Raw genomic sequence first — 17,814 nt, 5'->3', positions numbered from 1 at the left:
GGCGTTTGCTTTTCCTCCTCTGCCTCTCATTCCATTAGTCATCAAAAAAATGGAAGGAAATTCAAGCTCCGTTAATTCTGATTGCGCCGGTTTGGCCAAAGAGGAGTTGGTTCCCAATTCTAAAAAAGTTAGCTGTGGAACCTCCTCTGAAGCTGCCGGACAGGAAAGATCTACTGTACCAAGGGAAGCTTTGGCATCCGGAGGTGGAAAAGTTAAAACTAGCAGCCTGGATCCTGAGGTAGTTTGGCTTAAGAGCAAGGGGCTTTCCAGTAGAGTTATTCAAACTTTATTGAAAAGTAGAAAGGATTCTACCAGAAGTATGTATATTAAGTATTGGAAAACTTTTTTTCATTGGTTAGATTCTTCCTCCTATGATTCTTTTTCTATTCCAGCACTATTGGATTTTCTGCAGGAAGGTTGGGAAAAAGGTTTATCGGTCAGCACATTAAAAGTGCAGGTATCAGCCTTGGCTGCCATAACAGGTAAAAAATTAGCTACGGAGGATTTGGTGGTAAGATTTTTTAAAGCTATTAGTAGACAGGTACCTATAAAAGCACCTAATGTGTCCCCGTGGGATTTACCGTCGGTGCTAAAAGGGTTATCTGGGGCTCCATTTGAACCATTGGACCAGGGTGATTTATTGCATGTTACAATTAAAACTGTGTTCCTCACTGCCATATCTACAGCTAGGAGGGTTAGTGAAATTCAGGCATTTTCTTGTAAACCTCCATATTTTCAGGACTTTGGAGACAGGGTAGTGTTGCAGACAGACCCAGGGTTTCTTCCAAAGGTGGTGTCCAAGTACCATAGATCTCAATCTATTGTTATTCCTTCCTTTAACGTTCAGGGGAGTAAAAAGAAAGATAAAGATCTGTACCTAGTAGATGTCAGAAGGTGTATTTTACACTATATCAAGATTACTTCAGAATTCAGGAGGTCTGATTCCTTGTTCGTGCTATTTGGGGGAAAAAATAAAGGTTGCACGGCATCCAAATCTACTATTTCTAGATGGATTAAGAAAGCTATTACTATGTCTTATTCTTTGTTGAACCTGGAACTCCCATTGTCCTTTACGGCACATTCAACTAGAGCAGTGGCATCATCCTGGGCACATAATTCTGGTGCTACCCCGGAGCAGATTTGCAAAGCCGCTACGTGGTCAAGTTTTAACACTTTTGTGAAACATTATAAGTTGGATGTGTTATCAGAACAACAGCAAGCCTTTGGTCGTAAGGTCCTGAAGGCTGCTACCCACCCTGAGGTTTGATTCTTGCTTATCATCTCGGGGTCTTGTCCCAGAGGATCACTGGATAAAACAATAGTTACTCACCGGGTAACGTTCTTTCTAGTGATCCTCTGGGACAAGAGTCCCACCCGATTTGGGTATAGTAGATGAATTCTGTACTTTGTATGGAGTGGTTCATAGTATAAATAAGTGAAAGGAAGAGTTCTAGACAGTTATTATTTAAGACTGAGGAGAGATTCTCATGGCCTTTCTTTTATAGGGGAGGGATTGAAATATTTCCTGGAAGGGGCGTGGATATCTCGGGGTCTTGTCCCAGAGGATCACTAGAAAGAACGTTACCCGGTGAGTAACTATTGTTTTTTCCATGTCCTTTTTTTTTTCTTTTCATGCTGCCAACTGAAAGTTGGCAGCATGAAAGCCCACTAGAGGGCGCACTAGGTGCGCTCTTCTGATCGCTTTCGGCATTCACAAGTCGGGATTTCTTGTTAGGCTTACCCTGTCGTCATGGCGACGATCGGGCTGACGTTATGGACGTCAGCCGACGTCCTGACGTCAGACCACTCCGATCCAGCCCTTTGCGCTGCCTGAAAGTGTTCGGGCCAGGCAGCGCAGGGTTCGGGCGGGGGGGGGGGGGGGAGCCTCTTCCGCCGCTGCGGCGGCGATCGAAAGGCCACACGCAGCTGGCAAAGTGCTAGCTGCGCATTAGTATGGAAGTCACTTCCCCTCTCCCTGATCGGCAGAATAAATATTTTTAAAATGGTATTTCTACCCAAGTTTCTTTATATTTTTCGTCAAACTCCAGTAGTTATTCCTAAACTTTTCTTCAAGAAGCTGCACTCCTTAATTTCCAGTTTTATTTGGGGGGAAAACGTACCTCGTGTAGGTCTTCCTACATTGCAACTACCAGCAGACCAAGGTGGCCTTGCCTTACCCAATATGTATCTCTACTACTGTGCTGCTGTTCTGGTCACGGTAAGGTGGTGGTTTTCCCAAGATAATTATAACGCCGCTGTCGCAGTGGAGGCAGCTTGTCTTGGCTCATATGAAAGGCTTACTCTATTACCCTTTAGGGGAACTAAAAATGATTTCAGGTGTACAACCCCTATGTCAACCACAGTTAAGATCTGGAAGGACATGCTCAAATATACTGGTGGTGCAAGTAAACTGTCTCCTCACTCGCCTCTTTGGGACAACCCTTTTCTGATGCATTTTTCACAAATACCGGATCCTGGGGCGTGGGCCCGCCAGGGTATTAAAGCCATACAACATATTGTGGGTGCGGAGGGTTTGCTATCCTTTAATGCTCTTAAAACTGCCTTTAGTCTTTCTAACAAAATGTTCTTTAGATATTTACAACTTCGTCATGCTTACAATGCACAGTTTAGAGAGGGCAGCCCGCTTTTATAATCTTGTGATATGGAGCACACCTTAATGATAAATGACCTTGATAAACCCCTCTCAACAATTTATTTTACTGTTATGAACAATAACACTTTTATAGCCTATCCAGGTGCCAGTCTAGATGGAATGGGGAAATCCCAGGGCTAGATGATGCAGATTGGGAAGAAATTTTAGACAACTTAATCAAAACCCCAATTTCTGCTAGAGATCGTCTGATCCAATTTAAGTTTCTACATAGAACTTATCTTACACCTATGCGCATGCATAAAATATCTAACTCAAATTCACCTAACTGCCCTAGATGCAGCTTTGACCCTGGCACTTATTATCATATGTTTTGGGAATGCCCACTTGTTTCTGGTTTCTGGTCGGATATTACTTCCCTTATTAATGAAATCCTTCAAACACAGCTAATAGCGACCCCCAGGGCACTTCTAATGGGCTTATTAGATGATACTCCACCTGGCAAACACTCCCAATATTTAATTAGAATACTGTGCTTTTATGCCCGCAAAGAAATCCTTCGCACTTGGAAGTCTGATAAATCTCCCTCTATTAATTACTGGAAGTCCACAATTATGAAGGCCTTACCTTTATACCGCCTAACATATAAAAGCCGCAATTGCCCTCGGAGATTTGAAAAAATTTGGGCCCCTTGGTATAACAATGTAGACGCTCTTCCATCCGGTCCAGAAGAGTGAGATTATGCACTTTACCTAGGTATATTAACCTCAAAGTTACATTTTGGATTTACTTCTAATAATTCATTAATGTAAGGAGGCATGCACTGGAGTTTCTTCTCCCCTCTTTTCCTCACTTTTTCTTTCCTCTCTTCCTCTTTTTTCCCCTTCTCTCTTCTCCTTGGTTTCCCTCTTAATCGCTGATATGGCTCAAGGGAATCTGCAAATGAACAAATACCAGATTGACATACCCTATTTTCTGCTAACCGTCTCTGAACTGGCTATTTTAGTTGGATATATAAGTATATTACAATCCTGCTATATAATTCCATGATGTATAAGTCTAAAGACATTTGGCGGTATCTTATCATATTGTACTAGTATCAGCCTTATCGGCGCTATTGTTGCTGTACTACCTTCTTAACAGTATATGTTGTACTAGTTTGTACTTCTTTGTTTGATAATCAATAAAAATTGATTTGTTAAAAAAAAAAAGTGCTAGCTGCGTGTGGCGCAGTTTACATGAAGTAAATCGGCCCAGCAGGGCCAGAGATATCAGTATCGGCGGCTATGGACGAGCTGAGCTCGTCCATACCGCCAAGAAGGTTAAAGAAAAAAAGCCTTTAATCAGAACTGGTTTGAACTGAGGCCCAATAATAAAACCTCACCAGTCAAATACCTTATCAGTCTTTCCAGAAATCTTACTGGACAGGCAGGTATTCCCAGTCCTTTGAGAGAGAGCGAGAGAGATTCCATGTTTATGAGCATATTTTAGCACTTTAGCTACACCATTGGCACAGTTTTCATAATCTCTTTGCGTGTGGCACTTTTGATTATTTTGCACGATTAACCCTCTGAGCGATACAATTGCATCGCCCAGGAGGGGGCGCAGCACTTTTTTTTTTTTTTTTTTTTAAATCCTGTAGCGAGCCCTGGGCTCGCTACATGATAGCCGCTGCGCAGCGGCATCCCCCCACCCACTCTGATCGCCTTCGGCGATCAGAGTGAGCAGGAAATCCCATTCAGAACGGGATTTCCTGCTGGGCTTCCCCGGTCGCCATGGCGATGGGGCGGGATGACGTCACTGACGTCATGGACGTCGTGACGTCAGAGGGAGTCACGATCCACCCCTCAGCGCTGCCTGGCACTAATTGGCCAGGCTGCGCAAGGGGTCTGGGGGGGGGGGCTGCGCGGCACGGCGGGTAGCGGCGGATCAGAAGTTACACGCAGCTAGCAAAGTGCTAGCTGCGTGAAACAAAAAAAAATTATGCAAATCGGCCCACCAGGGCCTGAGAAATCCTCCTGCGCGATATACCCAGAGCTCAGCTCGGGATTATCGCCCAGGAGGTTAATACATGTAGAAACAGGGTTGTGGAGTTGGAGCAAATTTTTAGGTAAAAATACAGACCCCCTAATTTAAACTATATAAGATAACATTTTATAAATGTTCTAGTTCTCAGATAAGTCATCATAAATGACTTGTATACTGTAATTGCAGTGCGTAGTCCACAAAAATGAAATACACCGATCAGTTACTTGTGCTGCTGCAATAAATCTGTCACTGTATTTTTAAAGTCTGATTTATCTGATTTTGACTGTATATCTGATCTGTATACAGGAATCTTATATATATTTTTTTATGTAGGTTTTTTTTTTTCTGCTGTAAGGCTAAGGTCACATTCACAGTTGGGCTGTGTTTTACTGTGACGTTAGTCACAACGTGTCTGCGTTAAGAAGTAATGCACTGCTGCAAGCAGTGCGTTACCACAACGCAACATTTTTTTCAATGCGACTAACATCGGACTGTGAACGGCCCACAGAATTAGTATTGCAGTGCGGTAAGCTGCGTTATAAGACTTTATAACGCAGCTCCGCAACGTGGAACTGTGAATGCGATCTTAATCCTGATGTGTAGTTGTCACTAGTAGGGATGGTAAAACAGAACCTGTAACAAAGAAAGTTCCCCTTGGGGGTACTCACCTCGGGAGGGGGAAGCCTCAGGGTCCCAATGAGGCTTCCACATCCCCTGTAGCTGCAGGCAGTCCAGCGCTGGCTCCCACAAAGTGTCCCGGAATCCTCCCGCGACAAGGCTGATAAGCGCTGATTTACCTTTCCTGGTTCCAGCGAGGGGGGAGGGGGGGGATACTCCGGTGGGGGAAGCCTCCGGATCCTATTGAGGCTTCCCCCACCCGATGTGAGTACCCCCAGGGGAGGTTTTTTTTTTTTTTTGTTTTTTTACAGGTTTTCTTTAAGGAGATGCAAATTTTGCGTCGCAGCAGGTTTATGGAAATTTTGTATGCAAATTTATGCACTCCCGTTGCTCATGAAATCAGTTAATTTGATGTGTTGTTGGGTTTGGAAACTACAAAGTAAGTTACTCATTAGTACTTTACATATTCATTCCTGAAGAGCTGTTGTGAATCAACTGAGAATGTTGTGCACATTGATTGCAGACATGTTGTCTATCACCTGTAAATCTGGTTCAGATTGTGTATAAGGAATGTGAATGTTATTCTCCAGCAAGGTACCTGCATATCACTCTTATTCCTGGTACACACAATGCAATTTTTTTGTCCGATCGAATGGTTGAATCAATAGTGTCCGACAGGTCCAATCTGATTTCTGATTGTTTTCTGATCGATTTCTTGATCACTTCTATACAGAATCCATCAGAAAAATTATTGGAAATCAGATCGTACATGTTGGAAATTATCGATTTTAAAGGGGGAACTTCAGCCTATACAAACATACGGTCATTAAGTTACATTAGTTATGTTAATTAAAATAGGTATTCTCTCTTACCCACCCTGTTTTAAAAGAACAGGCAAATATTTATGATTTCATGGGGGCAGCCATCTTTCTGATTGAAAGGTGACAGGGAGCATGACACAGTTCCAACTGTCCTGTGTCCTGACCACCCCACCCAGCTGCGCTTGCTAGGCTTCACATCTCAAATTCAACATGTACAAAAACAAATTTGTACCAAAACAGCAGAAGTACATCAGAAATCCCATCATGCTTTGCACAGCATCATGGGAAAAATGCCCGGACAGATTTCTTTGATGGGGTGGAGCTTAGCTTCTTTGCAGCTAAAAATGAGACTTTAGTAAGAAAAACAGTTCTGATGCTGTGAAACTGTTAAAGAAACAACAAGCCTTTTCAGTGCTGCTGAGTAGATTTTTAGTCTGGAGGTTCACTTTAACAATCAATCCGATTGTAAATTGCATAGTGTACCAGGCATTAGGTGTACCCACAGTTAGATTGGCTAGGACCTGATGGATGTTCTTTGTTGCGGTATGTGCTCTCTACAAATACTAGTTTTGATTTCTATTGAACAGCTACTCTACAGCAATATCCTAAGTTTTTAGTTAAAATGCATCTCCAGGTGTACAGATACAATGCTTGAAAGCTAGTGTTCCCAACTCATTGCCTGTTTAATAAGATTCACTGTAACCCCATATCAGCTGGGTTCCGGTGCTTAGATCTGCCCCCTTGCAGAATATGGACTTTTTTTTTGTTTGTTTATATCAGATTATAGGAAAAGGTAGAGGCCTTTTAAGGTGGCAGGGCTACACACTGGAACCCAGCAGATATTGGGCTCTAGTGAATCTCATTATACAGACCACATAATGTAGCATGCACGTTGACAATGACAGGCCAGGATGGCTGACAGTAATGTCTGCTTCCTGGCAAGGAGCTTTTTGCTCCCCAATTGCACATGACCTCTTAATATAGCTTTAAAATTCCTAAGCGTTGGCAGTGATGAGATGCCTTTTATAGCCTGAGGAGGCTATACAATCTTGTTTAGTGAAAGTATGCAAGCTAGAGGAGTCTGAGTCGGTGAAATCCTAATCTGAGGAGTTGGGAGTCAGATTTTTTTTTTTCTTGTACTGACTCCACAGCTCTATGTAAAAGACCTGGGTCAGATTACACTTCCCACTGGGGTTCTTGCTGAACCCTGGGGGCTGTTTTGCTAGCAGCCAAGGTAATTGATAGGTGAGGCAGCTACATTAAGTTATCTGCCTGCATTGACATGAGCATGGGGGATTGTTTGGTGTTCAGTACACAATTTTAATTGGTTTTGTCTTGTTTGACAAATTGTCCAATAAAGTGATTGTATTCTAATTGGTTGTGCAGCCCATGTTTTCAGGATCTCTCCTGCCTAAATCAATTGTTTTGTTGGATGAGGTGCTAAGTAGTAGGGATGATCAAAAATATGCAATATTCTTCTGAGTTGATGCAAATGTGTGCAATTTTTTAATGCAAATGTCTGCAGTTTGAAAATGGACCAATCAATTTAAACCCTGGGTTTAAATTGATTGGTCCTTTTACAAGCTGCATATGTTTGTATAAAAATGTAATTTAAGTATTTGCATCTCATTGATCATCCCTACTGAGTAGGGATGGTCAAAGCCATTCAAATTTTCGGTTGTTGCAGCATTATGCAAATTTTGTAAGCAAATTTATGCAGCTTTAAAATTGTCCAATCATATTTTACCTCAGTAGGATTTGATTGGTTCATTTTCAAGCTGCATACATTTGCATACAAATATTGCAAAATGATGCATCAACTCAAATTTATTTGCACCTCATTAATCATCCAAAGTGCTGATGTCTCCAGTTCTAGAAAGACTGCTGGAAAAAGTAACCAGGTAACGAATAACTTTTTTAACTTTGTACTATACTTGCAGAAAAATGTTGTCTCGTGAGAGGAATCCTCCCTTAAATGATATAATCGAGGCTGGACTAATACCAAAACTGGTGGAATTCCTGAGCTACCATGATAACAGCATTTTACAATTTGAAGCTTCCTGGGCCCTCACCAATATTGCTTCTGGTACCTCTGAGCAAACGAAGGCTGTTGTAGATGCAAATGCTATTCCCTCTTTTATATCCCTGATCGCCTCCCCACATGGTCACATCAGTGAGCAGGCAGTCTGGGCATTGGGGAATATAGCTGGTAAGTTTTGTTTTTTTTGTTTTTTCCGTTCTACATTAACAAAAACTGCTGCATTCATTTTGAATATTTTTATGTTTTGAAATGACGTAACTAGAGATGGCCCAAACGGTTTGCCGGCGAACGGGAACCGGCGGACTTCCGTGGTTCGCATCGCAGAGAACCACGAACTTTATCGGAAGTTCGATCTGCCCTTATACTACATCATTAGGGTCACATTGTAGCCAATCAGGCTACACTCCCTCCTGGAGCCCCACTCACCCTTATAAAAGGCAAGCAGCGTCAGGCATTTTACTCACTCGTGTGCCTGCAGTAATTAGAGAAGGGAGAGCTGCTGCAGAGAGAGAGAGAGAGAGATAAGGAAAGCTTAGTTAGGCTCTTTATCACACTGATACTCGAAGAGGTAATGTAACTAGTACAAATTTTCAGCAGAAGAGAGTAAGCGTAGTCAGGTTCAGGCCGTAGTCATACACAGACAGGGGTATCAAAGACAAGGTAGCTAGGCAATAATCGTAGTCCAGAAGCAATCAGGGTTCATAGACAGAAGTCAGATGTCAGTCATGTTGTAAGGAAGATTAATAGAGTAGTCAGGGACAGGCCGAGTCAACACGGAAATCAGATGGCAGTAAAGCAGGATGACTAGGCAAAGGCGAGGTCAAGAGGCAGGCAGGAGGGTCGGTACACAGAAAATATACAATATGATGTTACGAAGATTACAATAAGATAACTACAATATATTAAAAATATAACTACAAAATAACAAGACTAACTAGAATAGATATATATTGTGCGGGCCTAGTGTTGGGCGAACAGTGTTCGCCACTGTTCGGGTTCTGCAGAACATCACCCTGTTCGGGTGATGTTCGAGTTCGGCCGAACACCTGACGGTGCTCGGCCAAACCGTTCGGCCACATGGCCGAACTAAGAGCGCATGGCCGAACGTTCCCCGAACGTTCGGCTAGCGCTGTGATTGGCCGAACGGGTCACGTGGTTCGGGCCCGAACGCGCTCTGATTGGCCGAACGGTCACGTGGTTCGGGTAAATAAATACCCGAACCACGTCATATCGCCGCCATTTGTCTGTGGGTTTAGCTTTGGGTAGGCAGGCAGGGTAGTTCGCTCTCCAGCCACGCTAGCCAGGGTCCCCCCCAGTCATTGTGTGTCGCTGCTGGGAACAGTAGTACACCGCTCGCTCAGCCACACTATATATAGCATTGTTTACTGCCACTGTGTACCTCGCTCAGCCACGCTATATATATAGCATTGTGTTTTCTGACACTCTGTGTACACGGCTTAGCCTGACTAATATAGCATTGTGTGTACTGCCACTGTGCACCTCGCTCAGCCACGCTATATATAGCATTGTGTGTACTGCCACTGTGCACCTCGCTCAGCCACGCTATATATATAGCATTGTGTTTTCTGACACTCTGTGTACACGGCTTAGCCTGACTAATATAGCATTGTGTGTACTGCCACTGTGCACCTCGCTCAGCCACGCTATATATAGCATTGTGTGTACTGCCACTGTGCACCTCGCTCAGCCACGCTATATATAGCATTGTGTGTACTGCCACTGTGCACCTCGCTCAGCCACGCTATATATAGCATTGTGTGTACTGCCACTGTGCACCTCGCTCAGCCACGCTATATATATAGCATTGTGTTTTCTGACACTCTGTGTACACGGCTTAGCCTGACTAATATAGCATTGTGTGTACTGCCACTGTGCACCTCGCTCAGCCACGCTATATATAGCATTGTGTGTACTGCCACTGTGCACCTCGCTCAGCCACGCTGTATATAGCATTGTGTGTACTGCCACTGTGCACCTCGCTCAGCCACGCTATATATAGCATTGTGTTTTCTGACACTCTGTGTACACGGCTTAGCCTGACTAATATAGCATTGTGTGTACTGCCACTGTGCACCTCGCTCAGCCACGCTATATATAGCATTGTGTTTACTGCCACTCTGTGTACACCGCTCAGCCAGACTATATACCGTTGTTTACTGACACTCTGTGTACACCGCTCAGCCAGACTATATACCATTGTTTACTGACACTCTGTGTACACGGCTCAGCCTGACTATAAAGCATTGTGTGTACTGCCACTGTGCACCTCGCTCAGCCACGCTATATATAGCATTGTGTTTTCTGACACTCTGTGTACACGGCTTAGCCTGACTATATAGCATTGTGTGTACTGCCACTGTGCACCTCGCTCAGCCACGCTATATATAGCATTGTGTTTACTGCCACTCTGTGTACACGGCTTAGCCTGACTATATAGCATTGTGTGTACTGCCACTGTGCACCTCGCTCAGCCACGCTATATATAGCATTGTGTTTTCTGACACTCTGTGTACACGGCTTAGCCTGACTATATAGCATTGTGTGTACTGCCACTGTGCACCTCGCTCAGCCACGCTATATATAGCATTGTGCTTTCTGACACTCTGTGTACACGGCTTAGCCTGACTAATATAGCATTGTGTGTACTGCCACTGTGCACCTCGCTCAGCCACGCTATATATAGCATTGTGTTTTCTGACACTCTGTGTACACGGCTTAGCCAGACTATATAGCATTGTGTGTACTGCCACTCTGTGTACACCGCTCAGCCAGACTATATAGCATTGTGTTTACTTCCACTCTGTGTCTGCTGGGCCTGGGAACAGTAGTACACCGCTCACCCGCCACTGTATAGCATTGTGCTCTGTGTCGCTGCTGGGAATAGTGGTACTGTATAGCATTTCTGTGCTGCCACTGTACTGCTGCCAGTCAGCGTGTACTGTAAGGATAAGTGAAATGAGGAAGAAATCCGGTGAAAGAGGAAGGGGCAAGGGAAGAGGTGTTTCCCCTGACGGTTCACGTACAGGCCACAGGGGAGCACCCAAGAAAACCCACTCAATACCGCCCATGTTGTCCAGGACAACAACCCTCACAAATCCAAAAGAACAGGACCAGATAATTACTTGGATGACCTCTCAAGCGTCCAGCAGTGGGTTAAGCAGCACCAGCACATCACGCACGAGGTCCGAGTCCTCAGCCAGTTACAAGGAGCCAGTGGGCACAAAGCTGACACAACCGGCAGCGACACCACGCACACAACTGCCAGATAACCAGTCCTATGAATTACCTCAGGACACAATGGGGTATTCGCAGGAGCTATTCCCAGCCCAACAAACTTCCACCTATGAAAGGTCAATGGAGGAACAGCCAGAAATGTTGTGCCCGGATTCACAACCATTAACTGTGGGAAATGCACCGCGCACTGAAATACAAGGCGAGTCCGAGGAGGACTCGGAAACCCAAATCCCAGAGCAAGTTGGGCAGGAGGGGTTGCAATTGCAGGAGGTCGGCCGACAAGATCTGGAAGACGACGTTGGAGTGAGCTGCGCAGAGGTTGTTCTGGGGAGCTCTACTCCACGGCGGCGGCCCCCCACAATGACATATGACTAGTTTGAGGAGATGGAAGAGGAGGGTATGGACAATGTGGACAGAGACCCAGATTTTATTTGTGAACGAGAACATCGCCGTCGTAGCAGCAGCACAGATGAGTCTGTTGAAGAACCCACTGCTGCACGAGTTCGCCTTGTGCCACAAGGTAGGCGGCGCGCAATTTCAGGCACCACAAGCGTGGAAGTTAGAGTGAGAGGCAAAAGAGGAGGAAACAGAAATCGCCAGCAAGGAGGCAGGTGCTCCAAAGTCTGGGCTTTCTTTGAAGACTGCACTGAGGATGTTACCATGGCGATTTGCAAGGTGTGCAAGACTCGCCTGAGCAGGGGGAAAAGTATTAACAACCTCTCCACCACCAGCATGAGCCACCACATGCTATCCAAACATCCCACTCTGTGGGCAAACGCGGCAGGACAGGGTACCAGCAACACTGCCTCCCTTGGGTTCACCAGACTCACCACCAGACCCGCCTCAGCAGCAGCAGTAGCCCAGCCATTGCGTGGTTCACAACATTCACAAACATCAGACGACGCTGACACTGTCACTTTCCGGAGTAGTGCTCTTGAGGTCTCCCATTGTTCATCAAACACAACAACCAACAGCCCTTCCGTGTGCAGCGCTACGGTTCAGTTGTCTGTGTCGGAGATGTTTGAGCACAAGAGGAAATTGCCAGCAAATGACCCCCGGGCCGTGGCAGTAACAGCCAGCATAGCCAAGCTTCTGGCCTGCGAAATGCTGCCATATCGAGTGGTGGAGACAAACAGCTTCAAGGGCATGATGTCAGTGGCCATCCCACGTTACGTGGTTCCCAGCCGCTACCACTTTGCGCGCTCTGCAGTGCCTGAGTTGCATGAGCACGTGGTCAGCAAAATAACCCGAAGCTTGAAGAATGCCGTTGCCTGCAAGGTTCACCTCACCACTGACACCTGGACGAGTGCGTTCGGCCAGGGTCGATACATCTCCCTTACCGCGCACTGGGTGAACCTTGTGGAGCCTGGCAGCGATTCCTCACCTGCTACGGCGCGGGTGTTGCCCACGCCGCAAACAGCTGCACCGCCGTCCCTCCCACTGGATAACAGCAGCACCTACCTCTCTGACTCCTTCTCCTCCAACGCATCTCAAAGCTGTACCTCTTTCGGAAACGCTAACCCAGCAGCAGTAGGATCGTGGAAGCAGTGCAGCACAGCTGTTGGCATGCGTCAGCAAGCGTTGCTGAAGCTGATCTGCCTTGGGGATAAGCAGCACACAGGGGAGGAAATTTGGAGGGGAATAAAGGAACAGACGGATTTGTGGCTGGCACCGCTGGACCTGAAACCGGGCGTGGTTGTGTGTGATAATGGGAGTAATCTCATTCGCGCTTTAAGGTTGGCTAAGCTGACACACATCCCTTGCCTGGCGCACGTGATGAACCTAGTAGTTCAGCGGTTCCTGAGGACATACCCAGGCGTGGCCGATCTTCTGTTGAAGGTGCGTCGAGTGGCCAAACATTGTAGAAATTCCAGTACTGCTTCGGGGGCACTCGCCAAGATGCAGGAGCGCTTCAATCTCCCCCACCATCGCTTGCTGTGTGATGTCCCTACGCGCTGGAATTCTACGCTGCACATGCTAGCACGCTTTTGTGAGCAGAAGAGTGCAGTGGTCCAGTACATGACGGCGCAGTACCGAGGCGCATCCGGACAGCTGCCAAGCTTCTGTGGATCCGATTGGGCCAACATGTTGGACCTCTGCCAAGTCCTCCAAAATTTTGAGCAATCCACGTTGCTTGTGAGCAGTGACAACTCTTCAGTCAGCATTACCATACCACTGCTGTGTTTACTGAAGAGGTCGATGTTAAAAATCAAGGAAACAGCTGTCATGATGCAACTGGGGGAATCTGAAGGAGAAAACGATCAGCGTGATGGTACCAACATCAGGCCATCCGCCTCAGGGAACGCTGGCCCCAGCAGCTATGACGAAGAAGAGGAGGAGGAACAGCTGGAGTTGGAGCAGGAATTTCATGCCACCACTGACGAGGGCCAGAGCGGTGCACGTTGGACTTCCACAATTCAACGCGAATGGTCAGCAGAAGCAGACCAGGAGGAAGGTGACGACTATGATGCATCACAACAACTATCACAACGCTCACAAGAGGATGATGAGGATTCTGGTAGGACTCTGGCACACATGGCTCAATTCATGCTAGACTGCATTGAACGTGACCCACGCATTGTGCGCATTCTGGACAACACCAATTACTGGGTTTATACCCTTCTGGATCCACGGTACAAACACAATGTTCCAAAACTGCTTGAAGAAAGAGTCAGACAGGTCAAAATGGAAGAATACCAGCAGGCCCTTGTGGAGACTTTAGAGAGGAGATTGACATCCTCCCCCTCCTCTAGCCAGTTGTACGCAGACAGACTGACTTCCGCAAACCCAGGACGACCAGGAGGGCAGCAAACAACGCAAGCCGCAGCTAGTACCCAAAAGGGAACGGTATCGGCAGTGTCCTTGGAGTGGGAAAATTTTCTGACACCCATGCAGCAGCAGCCCACTGAACAGCAAGCGTGCAGATCCACCTCCAACACCGATCGCCTGGAGAAGATGGTCAAGGACTACATGTCAGATGACGTAGCTGTGTCGAACAATCCATCTGCACCCTTCAACTATTGGGTATCGAAGCTAGACACCTGGCACGAACTGGCAATGTACGCAATAGAGGTGCTGGCTTGCCCGGCAGCCAGCGTTATGTCGGAACGCTGTTTCAGTGCTGCCGGAGGCATCGTCACAGATCGGCGTATCCGCCTCTCTACAGAAAATGCAGACCGTCTGACTCAAATTAAAATGAATCAATCCTGGATTGGAAATGACTACGCAACACTCCAGGACCCCAACCAAGTAACATGACCAATGAACATCTGGGATGGTGTAGCGTTTCCGGTCCCTGTTTATTGAACCTCTCATCTGTATTACATTTATGACTGCATGGCGGCAAAAAGCATTGCTGCTATATCCGCACGCTTTTTGTCCTCATGCAAGGCCTGGGTTGTTGTGTCTCAAAAACCGTGGCCTTCTCCTCCTGCGCCTGCTCCTGTTCCATCACGTCTGCTGCTGCTGGGTTAGCGTTGCCGCGTGGTCCCTGTTTATTGAACCACTTATCTTTATTACATTTATGACTGCATGGCGGTACAAAGCATGCTATCCGCACGCTTCTTGCCCTCATGCAAGGCCTGGGTTGTTGTCTCACAAAGCGTGGCCTTCTCCTCCTGCGCCTCCTCCTGTTCCATCACGTCTGCTGCTGCTGGGTTAGCGTTGCCGCGTGGTCCCTGTTTATTGAACCACTTATCTTTATTACATTTATGACTGCATGGCGGTACAAAGCATGCTATCCGCACGCTTCTTGCCCTCATGCAAGGCCTGGGTTGTTGTGTCTCACAAAGCGTGGCCTTCTCCTCCTGCGCCTCCTCCTGTTCCATCACGTCTGCTGCTGCTGGGTTAGCGTTGCCGCGTGGTCCCTGTTTATTGAACCACTTATCTTTATTACATTTATGACTGCATGGCGGTACAAAGCATGCTATCCGCACGCTTCTTGCCCTCATGCAAGGCCTGGGTTGTTGTGTCTCACAAAGCGTGGCCTTCTCCTCCTGCGCCTCCTCCTGTTCCATCACGTCTGCTGCTGCTGGGTTAGCGTTGCCGCGTGGTCCCTGTTTATTGAACCACTTATCTTTATTACATTTATGACTGCATGGCGGTAAAAAGCATGCTATCCGCACGCTTTTTGTCCTCATGCAAGGCCTGGGTTGTTGTGTCTCTCAAAGCGTGGCCTTCTCCTCCTGCGCCTCCTCCTGTTCCATCACGTCTGCTGCTGCTGCTGCTGCTGGGTTAGCGTTGCCGGTCCTTGTTTATGGAACCTCTTATCTTTATTACATTTATGACTGCATGGCGGTACAAAGCATGCTATCCGCACGCTTCTTGCCCTCATGCAAGGCCGGGGTTGTTGTCTCACAAAGCGTGGCCTTCTCCTCCTGCGCCTCCTCCTGTTCCATCACGTGTGCTGCTGCTGGGTTAGCGTTACCGGTCCCTTTTCCTGGAACCTCTTATATGTATTACATTTATGACTGCATGCCGACAAAAAACATGTTACCTGTGCAAAGAAAACAGACATTTCCCGCATTTAAAAGACAGTTTTCCCTTTGAAACTTTAAAATCGATTTTCTCAAAAACTATAAGCTCTTTTTGCTAATTTTTTTTCCCTCTTGTACCCACTCCCAAGGTGCACATACCCTGTAAATTTGGGGTATGTAGCATGTAAGGAGGCTTTACAAACCACAAAAGTTCGGGTCCCCATTGACTTCCATTATGTTCGGAGTTCGGGTCGAACACCCGAACATCGCGGCCATGTTCGGCCTGTTCGGCCCGAACCCGAACATCTAGATGTTCGCCCAACACTATGTGCGGCTACACAATATATCAATGTAGCTCAAATTCCTCACTAGCTAGGCCAAGAACCAGCGAACTGATTAGTATCAAGGCCACTGAGCAAGTGAATACTCTGGCCTTAAAGGCCACCGAGCAAGTGAATACTCTGGCCTTAAATACCCAAGAGGCAGAGCAAAAGCCCAGCCCCCAGAATTGACAGCACCTCCTGCAATAAGGTGTCAGCTGATGACATCACAGCTGGCACCCCATCAGACATGCCTCCTCAGCACAGGCTATAAAATTACAGAGGGGCTGCAGCACACAACAGGAAAACAGTGACGGGCTCTTGGTTACACTTTAACGCGCTTAAGCTCACCAACTGCGCCAAAGTGTCCCCGATCTGGTGAGTCCTACTCTACCATGCAAAATGCCAGTTTTTATAAGCAGTCTAGTGGGAACTAAACCAAAAACCCAAGAGTCAACTAAATGGGGAAAAAAAAATCCCATTTAGTTGACTCTGAGCTGCGCGCGTCCTGCCAGAAACATCCCAACCCACATCTACAGGGAAGCCGGGGATGCCTTTGACCAAAGAAGAGGAAGCTTCCTCCAGCTGCTCCAAACTATCAGAGCAGCCTGCAGAGACCACACCAGGTACATTTGTTACTCTTGTAGTCTTGTTGGCTTGCTCCTTGCTGATTCTTATTGCTAAAAAAACACCCCTCAACAGCTCTTTTGAGAGCTAATCTTGTGGTTTTTTTTTTTTTGTGTGGCCCACTTGCATTATATACAACCCTGTCAGTCAGTTGCAGCTGGACTTTGACCCCTTGGTGATAATTCCTACTGTGCCACTGCCAGGCCCAGCACATTCAGTGACTACCTGTGTGTGTGTGACAGGCAGCTGCACATTTGTAATCCCAATCACTGCACCTGTTCATTGTTCAGTGCACCTACCTACCTATGTGAGCGCATGCATGAATACCACCAATCATTGCCCCTGTTCACGGTACCTGTGTGTGACATCTGCACATTTGTGATACCAATCACTGCAGTGCATACCTGTAACCTGTTCAGTGCACCTACGTGAGTGCAAGCAGTGCAATATACCACCTGTCACTGCACCTGTTCACTGCAACTGTGTGTGACAGCTGCACATTTGCAATACCAATCCCTGCATACCTGTTCACTGCACCTGTGTGACCGCACGCTGTTTAGCATACCAGTCCGTGCATACCTGTTAACTGCACCTGTGTGACAGCTGCACATTTTATTATAATACCAGTCACTGCTACCTTTCACTGCACCTGTGTGACTGCACATTGTATTAGTCAAGTCAGTGCATACCTTTCTCCCATCGTCCTCCAGGACGGCTGCTGCTGAGACATTGTTGTCTCCTCTCACAACTGGAAAAACCTGAAATTCTAAAGTTAATTGAGTCGGAGCCCATAAAGGAACTCCTCCCTCCGAACCTCCCCAGTTTTTGTTTGTTTCCCATTCACACTGGTCACCTGCTTAGGTAGCAGTTTATTTTTTGTTCGTATGGGTTTTGCCTGGGGCATCCGTATAGGAAGGCAGAGTAGAATTGTCTAAACAGTGGTTGGGTCTGGTAACTGGAGGTTTTAGCCTGGTGGGAGATGGTAAGGTACCGTGGGTTACCTGTTCTCCTATGACTC

At 46.6% G+C, this 17,814-nt stretch overlaps 1 protein-coding gene across 4 annotated transcripts in view; it reads left to right on the top strand.

The window, feature by feature from the left end:
• Positions 1-17,814, top strand: part of LOC137524714 (importin subunit alpha-1-like) — a 291,685-nt gene that overhangs the window by 227,951 nt on the left and 45,920 nt on the right. For all 4 annotated transcript variants that reach the window (XM_068244883.1, XM_068244879.1, XM_068244880.1 and 1 more), the window contains exon 5: positions 8,019-8,287. In XM_068244883.1, coding sequence (XP_068100984.1) covers positions 8,019-8,287 — 269 coding nt within the window. The remainder of the gene's footprint in view (positions 1-8,018; positions 8,288-17,814) is intronic.

Source organism: Hyperolius riggenbachi, chromosome 7 (genome assembly GCF_040937935.1).
Source record: "Hyperolius riggenbachi isolate aHypRig1 chromosome 7, aHypRig1.pri, whole genome shotgun sequence".
NCBI lineage: Eukaryota > Metazoa > Chordata > Amphibia > Anura > Hyperoliidae > Hyperolius > Hyperolius riggenbachi.
This window is presented reverse-complemented; position numbering and strand designations above follow the sequence as displayed.